At 32.5% G+C, this 14,927-nt stretch overlaps 1 protein-coding gene across 1 annotated transcript in view; it reads left to right on the top strand.

Annotated features, from left to right (window-relative positions):
• Positions 1 to 1,695: 1,695 nt before the first annotated feature.
• LOC145324747 (uncharacterized) overlaps positions 1,696 to 14,927 on the top strand; it is a 97,118-nt gene continuing 83,886 nt past the window's right edge. Inside the window, exons 1-2 of the mRNA XM_080167357.1 lie at positions 1,696 to 1,851; positions 14,213 to 14,322. Coding sequence (XP_080023483.1) covers positions 1,785 to 1,851; positions 14,213 to 14,322 — 177 coding nt within the window. The 5' untranslated portion in view covers positions 1,696 to 1,784. The remainder of the gene's footprint in view (positions 1,852 to 14,212; positions 14,323 to 14,927) is intronic.

Genomic DNA, 14,927 nt, shown 5'->3' with positions numbered 1-14,927 from the left:
TTAGACTGTAGCTTCGAATCACTAGAGCTTATTAATTATCACTTGGTCAACAATTTTATATTTATTTTTATCACTTGGTTGACATTTATACACACTTATGTGTTGTTATCACTAGGAGCTCTAGGTGTGATTCTGGAAGCACTGGCAGCAGGGAATGTCCGTCCTGCAAGGTTTAGAGGGGTGACGGCGGTAGGGAATGACCCGTCCTACAGCGCCGCTGGTTCGAATCCCAAAAATGGCGGCAGGGAATGGCCCGTCCTGCAGCGCCTCGGGTTTGAATCCTGGGAGGCAGCGGCAGGGAATGTCCCGTCCTGCCGTGCCTGTGGCTCAAAATCTGCTATCCGTCGCAGTGGTAGGGCTTACTTGTGTGCTGAAGCTTCGCAGCCACACATTGCCTTCTTAGGGAGACCAGCACCCAGCTGTCTGTCTCGTAGGTTTGGCCTGGGTGTCCTGGGGCTTGTCCCAGCTACACTTGCCAATTTGGACTCAGTTCTGTAGCCGTCTGAGCTAAATTATCCGATTGCCGTGGCTGCGCACCTAGCGCTACTCCTACACGACACGGAAAAGCGTCTTAACTGGCGCTTTTAGCAGGCTAAATCTGCTTGCCGTAGGCCAGAGGCCCACATATTGCGTTCAAAATGATGGAAATTCGACCTAAAAAGGCAGTCTCACGGGTCAGTTGGCGGCTGATTGTCCCCTTACTTGCCAAAGGGTCCAATCAGAGGTAGAATAGGCTAGTTTCTGTAAGGCTCGATTGAAACACGCTGACACCAAGTTCTGGTAAGCCGAGCGTTCTCGGCCCACGGGGTAACGAGTTCGGATTCAACGAGCCCTAGCCTTTAATTATTCTACCAAACAAACAAGCAGGATTCAATCATACAGAAATTATATATTTAAACTGAATAATATTTACAAGTTATGTTTACTATATATATACAACAGATTATAACAATGGTTAGGTTTGAAGGGGGTGTGGGGCGCTAGGGCTTAGCTCCCGACGGCAGACAGGCTGTGGGGGCAGCGGTGGTAAAAGGGGAGGCAACGCCTCCCAGTTAAATAAGCGCGTGAGGGACTCGTGATAGTTGCATGTTTGAGTCCCCTCCCCACATTTAGGCAGGCTAGTTTGACCGCTGGGTGCGGGGTCAACAGCGGTCATGAGATAGATGGTGATATAATAAGATTAGTGCAGGGGGTTTGTTATCATAAGTCACAGCGAAGCAACTCTGTAAACGGCCTGTCCGTCGGGGTGTCGTATTACCACAATAGAATTGTCTTAATTTGAAAAAAAAACAGCTTTATAATTATTTCAAGGGGTATTGACCTTATTTCTACAATACATCCTAGTTTCTTCTCTGTATGCTTATGGCTTTAATTGAAACTAGCGGCTACGCCCCTAGAGGCCTCTAGGGACACGTAAAATTGTTTCTTTTCAATCAATTTTAAAATCAGCTCTTTACCAAAAATATTTTTTTCGCCGATAGATAGTGTTAGTTATTTTTTAGCTAGTTGCAAATTTATCCGCAGAGCGGCGTTTTTTTATTTTATTTTTTTGTCGATTTCTATGGGGAGGGTAGTTGCACCTTCCCCTAAAATAGTTATAAATCTTCCTGGGACCTATGAGAAGCTACCCTGTTAAGGAAAACCCAATCGGCGTCCAGTGATTACAATTTGGATCAATTTTGGACTTGCCAATAGATTGATTGGTTTGTTTTCAGAATTTTTATTACGATGTTGATAATGTTTGTGCTGGGATGACCCCTGTCGTGTGTGGGGGAGGCTGAATCATGGTTGACCTGGGAGGATATGTGATCATCCTTGTCGAAACTAAGGACAAGAGAGTCAAACTTTATGGTAAGTTAATTATTTAAAGAACAGGGATTTGTCTCCAACTTAATGTATTGATTTTTTTCTTTTTATCTATAATACAAAGTAGAATGATGTCTGTCCGTCCGTCCGTCTGAAGCTTAAGATCTCGGTAACCACTTAACCGATTGGATTCTACTCTTCAGGGTATATACCTATTGGTCATGTGTTGGTTTTAAGCTAATAATTTGTTTTCAAGGGGGATTAGAAGCAAAAAGTAGCTTAAAACCATCCCATGACCTATGCGAAGCTTCCATTAATAAGAGAAATAAATTTGTTCAGTATTTATAGAGATCTAAAGCTTCAGACAAAAACCTTACTACTTTATATTATAGTATTAAACAATAACATTTGCAAAATATACCAGTTCATAATAGTTATTTTTTTCCGCAAATGTCATGTCCTTTCACAAAGTAGAAAAAACAATAATAAAATAATTATACTAAAAATAGAAACCACATTAAAGAAAAAATTAATATGATTTAATTTGTAGGAAAAAAGATGTTTTAATCCTTGTTAAACTATAAAAATATCAAGGCATATATGATGATCAAAATACAATTATATAAACTAAGATTTTGTTAAAAATTTTAACAATACATTTTTATATTATATTTGATTAAATGAGCTGTGGATTTTTTATTCTACTTAATACAATTTTTAAAGGAGACTAGTGTACTGCAATATTCTTCTGTACAAACTAAAAATTAATTTATTCATGACATAAGAATTTCTTCCTCTTCTATGAAGGAAATGAGATGAGCGCTAGTTGAAACAAAAATTAGATTTTACACACCCACACACACACATTTACACACACACAAATCCACACACACCCAAACTCACACACATTTTCTTTTAAGTCAATTTTCTATGAATCTCTTAGGGTTTCAAGTGGGCAGTCGCAGCCGCATTTACCCCCAGAAACAATTGAACCGAATCAAATATTTGGCAATTCTACAACATTTGGAATCAGCTGTAGCCACAATAATGGCAGCTGATATCAAACTAAAGCCTCGGCGACAATTTATAAAAATATTAGCGGCTGGCAAGCTCTGGTTCCAGGTTTAGTTTTCTTCCATGAAACGTGTTATTATACACACAACTTTACTCAATACTCAAACTAAATAACTGTTCCTTGATTTGGGATCGAAAGTTTTAAATCAATTTATCTAAAAAACACTACATGCAGTACAAAAAGTTACAAGTGATCATTTTGAATATAAAGTATATTGTAAAAGGTCAACAATATTTTAGCTTCAGAAAATTATTTCAAATATTCAACAAGTAGACAACAAACTTTGATTTTTTTGTATTGATTATTTAAAAAGTAATTTATGCAATCCAAAAATTAAGGGGGAAATGGTTTGTTTATTACACTAGTCCCCAAAGTTTTATAATTTCGTTGGCTTAACAACTTTTGGGACTTTTATTCAATTCTGGTTGGTTCGGTCATCATTAAGTTGAGTGTCTAAGCATTTACCACAAATCATAAACTAGAGAACTGGTAATTTTGTGTATTATTATTGGGGATGTACTTGAATTTTTCGGCCATTGTTATCCCTTATTTTTGTTAAAACTAAAGAATTAATGTTTGTATAATATTAATTTCAAACAGCATTCATCATCTTTGCACCGACATTTTAATTTCTGACTATAAAACTGAGATGAAGAAAAAAACATTAAAGTTTAATGTTTTTTTTATGTATGTAACCTATGACGCTCTAGTAAAATCCATTAATTTGAAAGTGGACAACGAATATGAACCTCGGTTTTTAAAAGTCAAAGAGAGAGTTGGGTGGTATTAAGTTACAGGGAAATGGCAATGGACGATAAAAGCAATCGACCAAATAATTATAATGCAATTGTTTCTCTGGAAGACTTAAACTAATTTGATTTCCTCTGTGAATCTTTAGATCCCAAATTTAAGAAAACCAAAGAAATAAAATAAGATTATCATTTAGGCCTAATAACCCCTAAAATGGAAGCTTTTGCAGTGCCTATGTAAAACGTCGTCATACTGGCCTAACATTGGTCAATTAAAATGCATGCAGTCTGTGTATTGGCCTTTCATTGGTCATATGTATTGTTATGGGCACTATAAACAGTTTTCTCAACATGATCATTGTTTGGGCCTTGCTGGGTTAAAATAGGACCATATTGTAAATATAAGAGTTTGTATATGGAGATGGGGGAGGGGGGGGGTTCACTTGTAAAAAAATTGTTACTGCCAACGTTGCTAGTAAAAAGTGTGCAAAATGAGAAATGTTGTTTACTTCATGGAGAAATGTTTCCTATGTAATCATGGATAGGACACTGAATAATGAACAAATCCTCCCAAAAAATCTTAATTATGGAATCTGGTCTGTGGTAGCCTATAATAAATGCTGGGAAGATTGATTTTATTTCAATTGCCCTTGCCCTCCCAGAATATTTCTATTTTGCATTAAATTTTCATCATTGCAAAGTTACGAAGTTAAACATTTTTTTAATTGTATGTTTTGAGGGAAAAAACTTTCAAAATATGAGTAAATTTTTTTGAAAGATCATAGTCAATAGCAGATGTACATTTTGTGCTTTTAAGTGCCAATCAGAAATGCTCGTTTTATATATTTTCCAAGAAAATCTATTTACTATTTCGGCAACTTAAATTGCTTATTGGGCCATAAACTATTTAAGAAAATGTACTATTTTAGTTAGTTATTGCCGTGGAGAATTTATGCTTTGCTTAAGATTTCTTTTTCTTTTTTAAACGTCAATTACATTGCATTGTAATTATATTCTTAAAAGTGCATCAATAACCAGCCAGCAGCAGATAAAACAAGCGAAGCTCTGAAATTGACGGACAAACAAACATCAACACTTTTAGAGTGTCAAAACTGAATAAGCAGAATATTAATGCATAATCTAAACAAAATTTTAACTAGTTTTGTTGAGAAACTTTTAAATACATGATACAGTTTAAGGATATACTTACATTTTTAAGACTTGATTATAGAGATGCTTCGCTTAGTATATTGTACATCGTTTCTAATTGAAAAATCATCATGCAAAGTTTGAAATCGACAGGACATTTCAAACATGTTTAAATTAACGAAAAGAGCTAACCGTTACGGACAGACGGGCCGACCCTAATTATAATTAGCTTTTAAAAAGTAATATGAAGTATAGTTTTGGATAAGCATCAATATATGTTTTAAAATTGGTAAAATATGTAAAAAAAAAAATCTAAGATTTTTTGTATTTTTTATTCTATTTCTTAAATCAATACTTCTGAGTAATATATCATTAAATAATCTTCGCTGATACATTTTTCATAATCCTTGTTCTGATTTAATTATAAGATAAGAATATCCACTCCAAATCTTAATTAATTAAAAATGTACAAAAATATCATTAGTAACAAGAAAGTAGCTATCCAAAGACCACAAAATATTATATTATTTTAAAATAGAATACAGATTAAGTCACTGTTTTTTGATTCAAAATAGATTTCTTCCATAATATTAAAAGTACATGGAAATTAATTTAAATTATTTAAGAATACTGAATTTAATTAAAGATAGTACTTGGATAAAAATAGTTGCAACAGTTACAAATATATTTTCATTTATAGAAAGATATATTGTTTTTCTCTTTTTAGGGGCGCAGCTACTTTTTAACTTTATTAGGTCCGTTAAGTCAAGTAATCCGACAAAGCTTATGTTATCTTTACTTCAAAGTGTTCCTATAAGTTGCTGAGAATTAAATAAGTACTAAAAATTAGGGTTGGGCCGGATACTTTTTTGACCGAAGACCGGATATCTGGCTAATTTTTAATGCCGGATATCCGGTATCCGGCAGAATTTCTGGCCTACGCCAGAAATCAGCTGTATATCTGGTATTTGGAATGTTTCAATATCCGCTATCCGGCCGGATATTTAAAATGGCCGGATATCCAGCACAACTCTACTAAAATCTATTACTTAATCATCAAAAATGTTTTGAGATTTTTAATGCAACGTTACATACAAAAAATAATTATTTTGTCCTTGTTCTCTTTTTGTTTTAGAATATATATATATGAAATGAGAGTGTAATGAAAATTAGTATTATCCTTTTATTCCATTAGGAAAATTAAACAAATGGAAACCTTTTTCCACATTATACTTTACATCCGGTTAATATTTTTTGTGTATTCAAGTATAGGATACATCCTTAAAATAAAGTAACAAGATGTTTGTCTGTTTGTCTATTTGTACTAAAGGATCTCGCTTACTGCTGAATCGATCGGGTTCTCCTTAACAGGGTAGCTTCTCATAGGTCCCGGAAAGTTTTTTTTAACTATTTTGGGGGAGGGTACCATTACTCTCCCCAGAGAAATGGACAAAAAAATTAAATGAAAAAAATGGCGCCCTGCGGAAATTTTTGCAATTAGCTAAAAACATAACTAATATTATCTATCGGGGAAAAAAATATTTTTGGTAAATAGCTGAATTTAAGATAGATTAAAAAGAAACAACTGTACGTGTCCCTAGAGGCCTCTAGGAGCGTAGCCGCTAGTATGTATTATAATTTGTTTTGGTTATTCGAGTATTGTAATGGGTTGTATTTTCCTTAAAGTAAAAGAATAGAGAGGACAGGTGATAAGTAATGATGGGGACCCTAAGTCACCTTTCAATAGGCTCTTTGATTATCAGTCAATAGCGTCGGAAATATTAAAACAACCAAGTCGCTATAATAGGACAGAAATCAATTTGATAGCAGACGAAAAAGGGTCTCCACGATTGGAACCAGTTAGTTGTCTGGGTTATACATCTATACTTATACATTTATTATAAATTCAATTCCTTGCAGTTGGACTTTTTTTGGAAGTAGTCCTACAAACAATGGTATTTGTCTAAAATTTAGGTAAAATGTAAACGTTTTAAGAGGAATGACAAGATATTAAGCAAGACAAATGATTTTGAATTTAATTTTTACAATCGCCTACCCTTATTTAATATTAATAATGATTTAAATATAATCTAGAAATTTAAACCAGCATCTTAAAAATTCTAACAAATTCAAATGTATTTACTATGTTCCTTATATTTGTTCTGAACATTTTGCAGAGTTTAAATTAATTTTAAATGATTTCTATAGTTGCAAGGCACAATAATATGAAAATAACTTTGTGAGGTGAACATGATGAAAGTCATATTTTTAACTTCGCCCCTACCCTCTAGGGGATGGTGGGGGAGGTCAGGAAAATAATGTAAATCCACAAGAAGACAATTATCAAGCTTCCCTCAAATGTACAAAATAGACCAGCATTTATTTAAATATTTAGCTTCAGACAAAGAAAACCTTACTTCTTTTTATAATTGGATTTGCTAAGCTCGTCTGCTGGAAGTCAGGCACCTGAAAGCCATACAAAAATCGAATATAATTGTAATATTCAGTAATAAATAGTAATAGTAAATTATAATTCTCTTATGAATAGTTTTTATTACGATATCATCTGTTAATTATGTAGATTTCCAACCTTGTTATCTCTACATCCTCATATTTAACTTCAAACAAATTTGGATTTGTAAAAATCTAGTACAAAATTTGCTTTTATTTCATTATTAAAATCATTTATAACAATTTTGACATCAAGTTTTTGACATATTTGATATTTATGACATCCAGAGCGTGAAATATATATGAAAATACAATTTATATAAAATATTTCTTATGATTTTTCTTCAGAATTCCTCTTCTTTCTCTTTGTGAATTATGCATATATAAACTTTTTCAACTTTATGTAACTATTTAATATACCGAACAAGGATGACACTGCAATTAAAAATGAAATAAAGCGTCTTTAATCTAGAATGGATAATAGTTATTTCCCGCATCGTATTATAAACGGCTTTCCGCGGATATAGAATGTACAATTATGAGATTAAAACAAGTTTTTTTTCAGCCCCGCAGTGCCGAAGGCACCGGCTAAAAAACTGGTTTTAATCTTATGATTGTACATTTTTATATTCGTAGAAAGCTGGATATAATACGATGCTAGACATAGTTTTTTTCGTATGGATGAGAACCGGTTTCTATCAACCGGATTCGAATGAATACGAGAAAATATTTTAAAAGCTTTAACTTGACATTACACTTTGATGGCAGAGTTAAGTTATCACGTTTTATTGGATCAGTTGCATAAAAAATACAATTTCCAAAAATTAGCGGTCTAAAAATGAAAGTTTATCAGTAGAATCATGTAAGAAGATATACTCCGTCCAGATTCATTGCTCTAATGTGAAAGGAAGTCATACATGCGGACACATTTTAAAATATAGAAAATATTTGCTATCCATTGCGAGAAAGAGAGGAAAGGAGTATTTATTTGAAAGAGAAAAAAATTAGAGAGCTTGCATATGAGTGTCTAATAAAGAAGTTAAGAAGAGAGAAATAGGAGAGAGAGAGAGAAAGAGAGAGAGAGAGAGAGAGAGAGAGAGAGAGAGAGAGAGAGAGAGAGAGAGAGAGAGAGAGAGAGAGAGAGAGAGAGAGAGAGAGAGAGAGAGAGAGAGAGAGAGAGAGAGAGAGAGAGAGAGAGAGAGAGAGAGAGAGAGAGAGAGAGAGAGAGAGAGAGAGAGAGAGAGAGAGAGAGATATGTATAGAAAATCTAAATGTTGAAATGAAATGATATTCATCCAATATTTGATGGAAACAAAGTTGAGAGTATGAACATGTTATTAATCCCATATCTGATAACTAGCGGCTGTGCCTCTACCATCTAGGGGGATCTTTAATTAAAGGGTTACACATAGGGCAGAAAAATAGCCTAAAACCATCTGACGGGTCAATTATAAAATTAAACTTCCCTATACATAAAAGAAGCTTCACTGAAAAGGAGAACCATATCGGTTCAGTGGTTTGCGAGATTCTGCGCTACAGACAAAAAAGCTTACAACTTTATATAATAGGATTTCTTTTGGTACACTCATTCATTAAATTAATTAATCATGTTTTTGCAAATATATATATTTAAATGAATGTAGAGAGATATTTACTGTAAAACCATCCAAAAACTTCAATTTGAAAATAAAATAGCCTAAAATCTTTGCAGGACCTAAGTGAAGAATCCAATCGGTTCAGTAGTTATTGAGATTTTAAGCTTTAGACAAAAAACCCTTACATTCTATATAATAGGATATTAATATAATAATTTTTTTTGTTAGTTTTGGTTAAGAAATGTAGATAGTTTTAACTCCCCGACAGAAATACGTAGAAATCAATGACTTTAACAAGGATGACAACATCCATAAGTAGCGAAGCACAAAAAATCGTCGATGGGAATATACAGGTAGATTTAAAAGGTTTTTACTAAAATCAAGAATAGATTTATTGGATAAAATAAACATGAAACCTTGTTTTATTTTGCATGATGACGATGGTCAAAGTAAATTATATTAAAGATGCTCATAACAATGGGAAAAATTATTTTGATACTGAAATACCATAAAAGTTTGAAAATTGCATCAAAATAAACAAAGATATGGGGAAATATGTAAAACATATAAAAATAGCCAAAAACCTGATAAAAGGCAGTCTGGCCGTCATGGCTGTTTTATTAAAACGACAAAAAATTTAATTTTTAAATCCTTAACTTAAAAAATTTGGAAAATCAGACCATATACACTGAAGATATGGAAATAAGTGTTAAATATATAAAAATAGCCTAAAACCTGCCAAAAAGGCAGTCTGGCAGTCATGGTTATTTTGTTTAAAAGACGGGAAATTTAATTTTGATATCTATAACTGAAAAATTTTGAAAATCGGACTATAAACACTGAAGATATGGAGAAAAATGTTAAATATATAAAAAAAAACAGCCTAAAACCTTCTAAATAGGCAGTCTGGCCGTCATGATTGTTTTCTTTAAAAGACGGGAAATTTAATTTTGATATCGATAACTGAAAAAATTTTGAAAATCGGACCATAAACACTGAAATTATGGAGAAAAATGTGAAAAATATAAAAATAGCCTAAAACCTGCTAAAAAGGCAGTCTGGCCTTCATGGTTGTTCCTTTAAACGACGGGAAATTTAATTTTGATATCTGTAACTGAAAAAATTTTGAAAATCGGACCATAAACACTGAAGATATGGAGAAAAATGTGAAAAATATAAAAATAGCATAAAACCTGCTAAAAATCGGTCCGAACGCCAATGATGTTTTATAGTCAATTGTGCTCCTTAATGATGGGAATGTTGTCAACAAATTTCAGCATTCTATCTTTTATAGGAGCTGAGTAAATCCCATTTCCCCCATAGCGTTACGGACGGACTGACTGACGGACGGACGGACGGACGGACAAAGTGAATTATAGAGTAGCTTCGCTACTAAAAAGAGAGAAGTTTGTGAAAACCAGGGGGAAAGTGGGGGAGGGGTTGGAGGGGGGAGGTTAGACTAAACAAAAAAATGAGAATAAAAAGCAGGAACGGAACAATGGATATAAAAATCAATATGCCTCCAAATTATTATAAACAAAATTACCCAAAACTGTTTTTAAGCTAACAAATTGCCCAACAATTTTGGTTGGTAGCATCATTTACAGTCCTGTGTCCTCTGTAACTCTGGATAAAAGACTAGATTATAAAACCAGGGATCTACAGGGATAAGACAATGGCCGATAAATTGATGTACATCCCTTATGTTGATAAAAAAATTACAACTTCTGTAGATTTAAGTTAGTTGTTGAAACGCTTGGACACTCAACTTTATGAACCAACTAATAAAAATTCGATTGATAGTCCCCAAAGTCGACATATGCGCAAGGGTTATCATACGTTATACAACTTTGGGGACTAGTGTAATAAACAGCCTATTGTCCCCTTCCTCCCTGTTATAAAACGGAGCTGGGATATGAGAAAGGGTATATCTTTTTATTTCTTGTGAAAGATCTGTATCTGTTTGCAAATTTCACAAAATATATATTTCCTCCTTATATATATTGTTTCTATTATAAAGTTAAATGTTTTACAATTTTAGTGTTGACTTTTTCTTTTTAATCAACAAATAAAAAAGGTTAAAACTTTAGAAACGTCAAAACCTTTCCAACTTTTCACATGTTTGTAAAAGTAATTGGATGTTTCATTTGTGTGTTTATTAATCTGACTAGGTCTTAATCTTTACTTTGTATTGGAAAATCTAAATAAGGCAAAGTAGACATATCCTTAGTGATCTATTCATGGTTTCCCGGGCAGAACTGATTTAGTTTGTTTTTTACTGTTATAGTAATTTTAATTGTATCTGTATCTTATAATTTTGATTTATGACTTTTTAAAAGCGAAGCTTTTCTACATATAAGTAGGGTCGGTCCGTTCGTCCGTCCGAGATAGTTAGCTTTTATTCGTTAATTTAGGCATGTTAGAATTGTCCTATCAATTTCATTTTATGTGATCTAAATATCCGTTTGATCTGATTTTGGTATATTGATTCCTGGGACAACAAAGAACAATATTATAAGCTAAGCAACTCTATAATCAAGTACTAAGAATGTAAGTATGTCCATAAACATTATCCTTTATCAAGCAGTTTTTCAACAAATTTACTAACAATTTTGTTTCGACTATTATACTTTTATATTCTGATTATTCAGTTCAGACACTATACAAGTGTTAATGTCCGTTTGTCCTACCATTTCAGTGCTTCGCTTTTATGGATGTTGTCATCCATGTTTTCCTAGATTTTAATGATCAAATAAATTTTTTTTATTGGTTGTTTTCTCCAAATTGAAATAGACTAAAACATTTCTAAAACATTCAGGGCTCGGCACTAAGCTTCATTATCAGCCACGCGGCTGCGTAAGCCATCAAATCAGCTGCGCTGCTATGAAATCAGCAAAATATTGGTGGCTGCTTAGCTCACTTTTATTCTTTCACAAAAATGTAAAATTTGTTTAATTTAAACAAATGTAAACAAAGAGTTTCTTATTGTTAACGAGTTGTACAACTTTTAATGCTACTTTTCAAGGGTTCTTACAAGGTCATACCTTAAGGTAGACAAAGGGGGAGGAATGTTGTGCTAAAATCCGTAAAGGTGTGAGTTTTAAGGCTTAAAAACAGTAGTAGAACGATAATATTCACTAAATATGTGTATTCCTTATTGAAAAGAACTATAGACAAATTTTTTTTTTTTTTATTTAACATAAATTTTATTGTTCTACTACTGTTTTTAAGCCTTAAAACTAACACCTTTACGGAATTTTAGCACAACCTACCATCCCATTAATGTATGTTATTGACAAGAAGTACAAAATTAAAAATTTCCATTGAGATAGTATATCAATTAAAAATTAAATTTTCTGTTTATTACTGTTTGCTATTTCTTAAATAGTATATTCCAACATATCACCATACAATAGTTTACACTAGCGGCTACGCCCCTAGAAGCCTCTAGTGGCACTTTAAATGTTTTTGTTTGTTAAAGTCTTTATGTTACTACTTTATGTTACGACACCTCTTTATGTTACGTTCCCAGAACCAATGAGAATCTACCATGTTAAAAAGAACCCGATCGGTTCAGTGGTTAGCGAGATCCTTCGGTACAGACACACAAACACACAGACACCCTGTTACTTTAGTTAAGGATATATGAAATCATACCTTCTGATTGCTGATCTACCCGAACAAATAATCTAGAAGTGGGCCTTTTCCACTAAATAGAAAATGAGTTTTATCTAGTGTGTTGAGTTTTTATTATTGTCTGTAATGGTCGTTAACAGAGTTTGCAACAGGACTCCTGCCATGCAGGGACCCCACGGGATAAGACAATGGCTAATAAATTGTTGTCCATTCCCAATGAGATACACAAAATAACTCATTCTGTTGATTACAACTAGTGGTGCAAACGTTTGGACGCTCAACATTATAAATCAATAAATCATACTCAATAAACGTCCCCAAAATTGTTAAGCAAACGAAGAAGTAAACTTTATTATAAAACTTTGGGGACTAGTGTATTAAACAGCCCATTGTCCCCTTTCTTTCATGACTGCCATGCTTTGACACTGGCAAATTCAAGGAGTAAAATAATAATAAAAATTACAATTAAATGAAACCAAATATTAATGCTAATCTGTTGAATTTTAAACAACTTTGTTGAATTTATATCTCAGCAGCTGTACGGAAGCCGCTAATTTGAAATAGATTATTTGCTTTTTATATACAAAATAGACTAGTTTCATATTAGAATCAGGTTTAGATTATCCAATTTTCAAAGATAAAAGAACGTAGATTACCGATGCATAACTGCAAAGCATTTTGGTTAAACTTTAACTTACTATTGCAAAAAGAGAACAAGAAGTCAATATTAAACCATGAATACAAAGTTATTTTTATGTTGCTTATTATTTTATGTGAGGCCATTCTATTTTCTCTAATAAAATTTATAGGCATTTAAAGCTCCTTCCATTATTTTTATTTAATTGTTAGGGAATTAAGAAGAAAAGAAATGTGTTTTGCATTTATAGTTGAATTTATTTCCTTTTTTTTGCAATAAAAATGTAGTTTTAGAAAATCAGTTTTCTTAAAATGTGTATAATTGTTTTTTATTTTCTATCTGTTTGTCAGTAATGCATTGAAACTTTAAGATAACCTATTTTCTTCTGTGAAACATAGATTCTTTACATCTATAGTTTCAAAAATCAAGATCTATGCAAAACAGAGAAAAGTGTCATGTGTGACGTCATAAAATAGTCTATTATCCATCTTTTTTTAGAATTTTTCTTTCCAACTTCTCCTCTCATCTTTCCTTTTAAGACGTATTTTTATGACGTCACACATGACACTTTTTTCTGTCCCGATCTATGCACCATTAAAAGGCCCTTTTTATTGTTTATTTAACTATTTTTAAAAGTGAAGCTTTTCTATGATGAAGGTCGGTCCGTCCGTCCGTAACGGATAGCTTTTTTAGTTAATGTAGGCATGTTAGAATTGTCCTATTGTTTTTTTTACTTTTTTAACAACAAATTTTCATGTGATCCAAACATCCGATTGATCTGATTTTTGGTATATTAATTCCTGGGACAACAAAGTATAATGTTATAAGCGAAGCAACTCTATAATCAAGTCCTAAAAATGTAAGTATGCCATAAACATTATCCTGTATCAAGCAGTTTAAAAAAAAATTTACTTACAATTTTGGTTCGACTCTTATACATTTATATTCTGATTGTTCAGTTCTGACACTATACAAATGTTAATGTCCGTTTGTCCTTCCGTCTTAGTGCTTTGCTTTTATGGATGTTGTCATTCTTGTTTTTTTGAGATTGATATTAAAAATCAAACACTAATTAAAAATCCGCCAAAACTAAATAATTTGAATATATTTTCAGGATCTCCTGCTGACAAGGCTGAGCTGGAAGTAGCTGACGAGATTCTGGAGATCAATGGCAAAACTTTACAAAATTGCTCACATGCTGAAGTTATAAATCATATTCATAATGTAAGTTTTAGAAATAAAAAAAATAAGTTATTTTTATTGTTTTCTTTTGATTTCCTTTAAAGTTAGCTTAAAAAATACTCATATATAATAAATAAGCAATTGTAATTATCAACACGCACTTCAAAAAAAAGTTTTGTCCCATTCCCTTATGTTAAAAACAAGGATGATAACATCCATAAAAGCGAAGCTCTGAAATGGAAGGACAAACGATCATTAACTCTTGCAGAGTGTCAGAACTTAATAAACTGAATATTAATGCATATGTGTATACAAAATTCTAAGTAAAATTGTTGCAAAACAACTTAAATACTTTTTTAGGACATACTTACTTTTTTAGGACTTGATTTTAGAGATGCTTCACTTACAAAACTGTACATTGTTGTAATAGGAATCAGTATACCAAAAATTAGATAAATCGGATAATACTAAGATACAAAATTTGTTGTCAAAAAAGTAAAAAATCAGAATGTTTAAAATGACATATGGTAACGATTATAAAGTTGCTGCGCTTTCTAAGTCGTACCCAGCTGTTATGGGAATCAGCATTCAAAGATGGAAATCGATAGGACAATTCTAACATGTTTAAATTAACGAAGAGAGCTAAC

This window comes from Acartia tonsa, chromosome 1 (genome assembly GCF_053477335.1).
Source record: "Acartia tonsa isolate MP-2025a chromosome 1, ASM5347733v1, whole genome shotgun sequence".
Lineage (NCBI taxonomy): Eukaryota > Metazoa > Arthropoda > Copepoda > Calanoida > Acartiidae > Acartia > Acartia tonsa.
The sequence above is the reverse complement of the archived record's forward strand: the minus strand, read 5'-3'. Positions and strand labels throughout refer to the sequence as shown.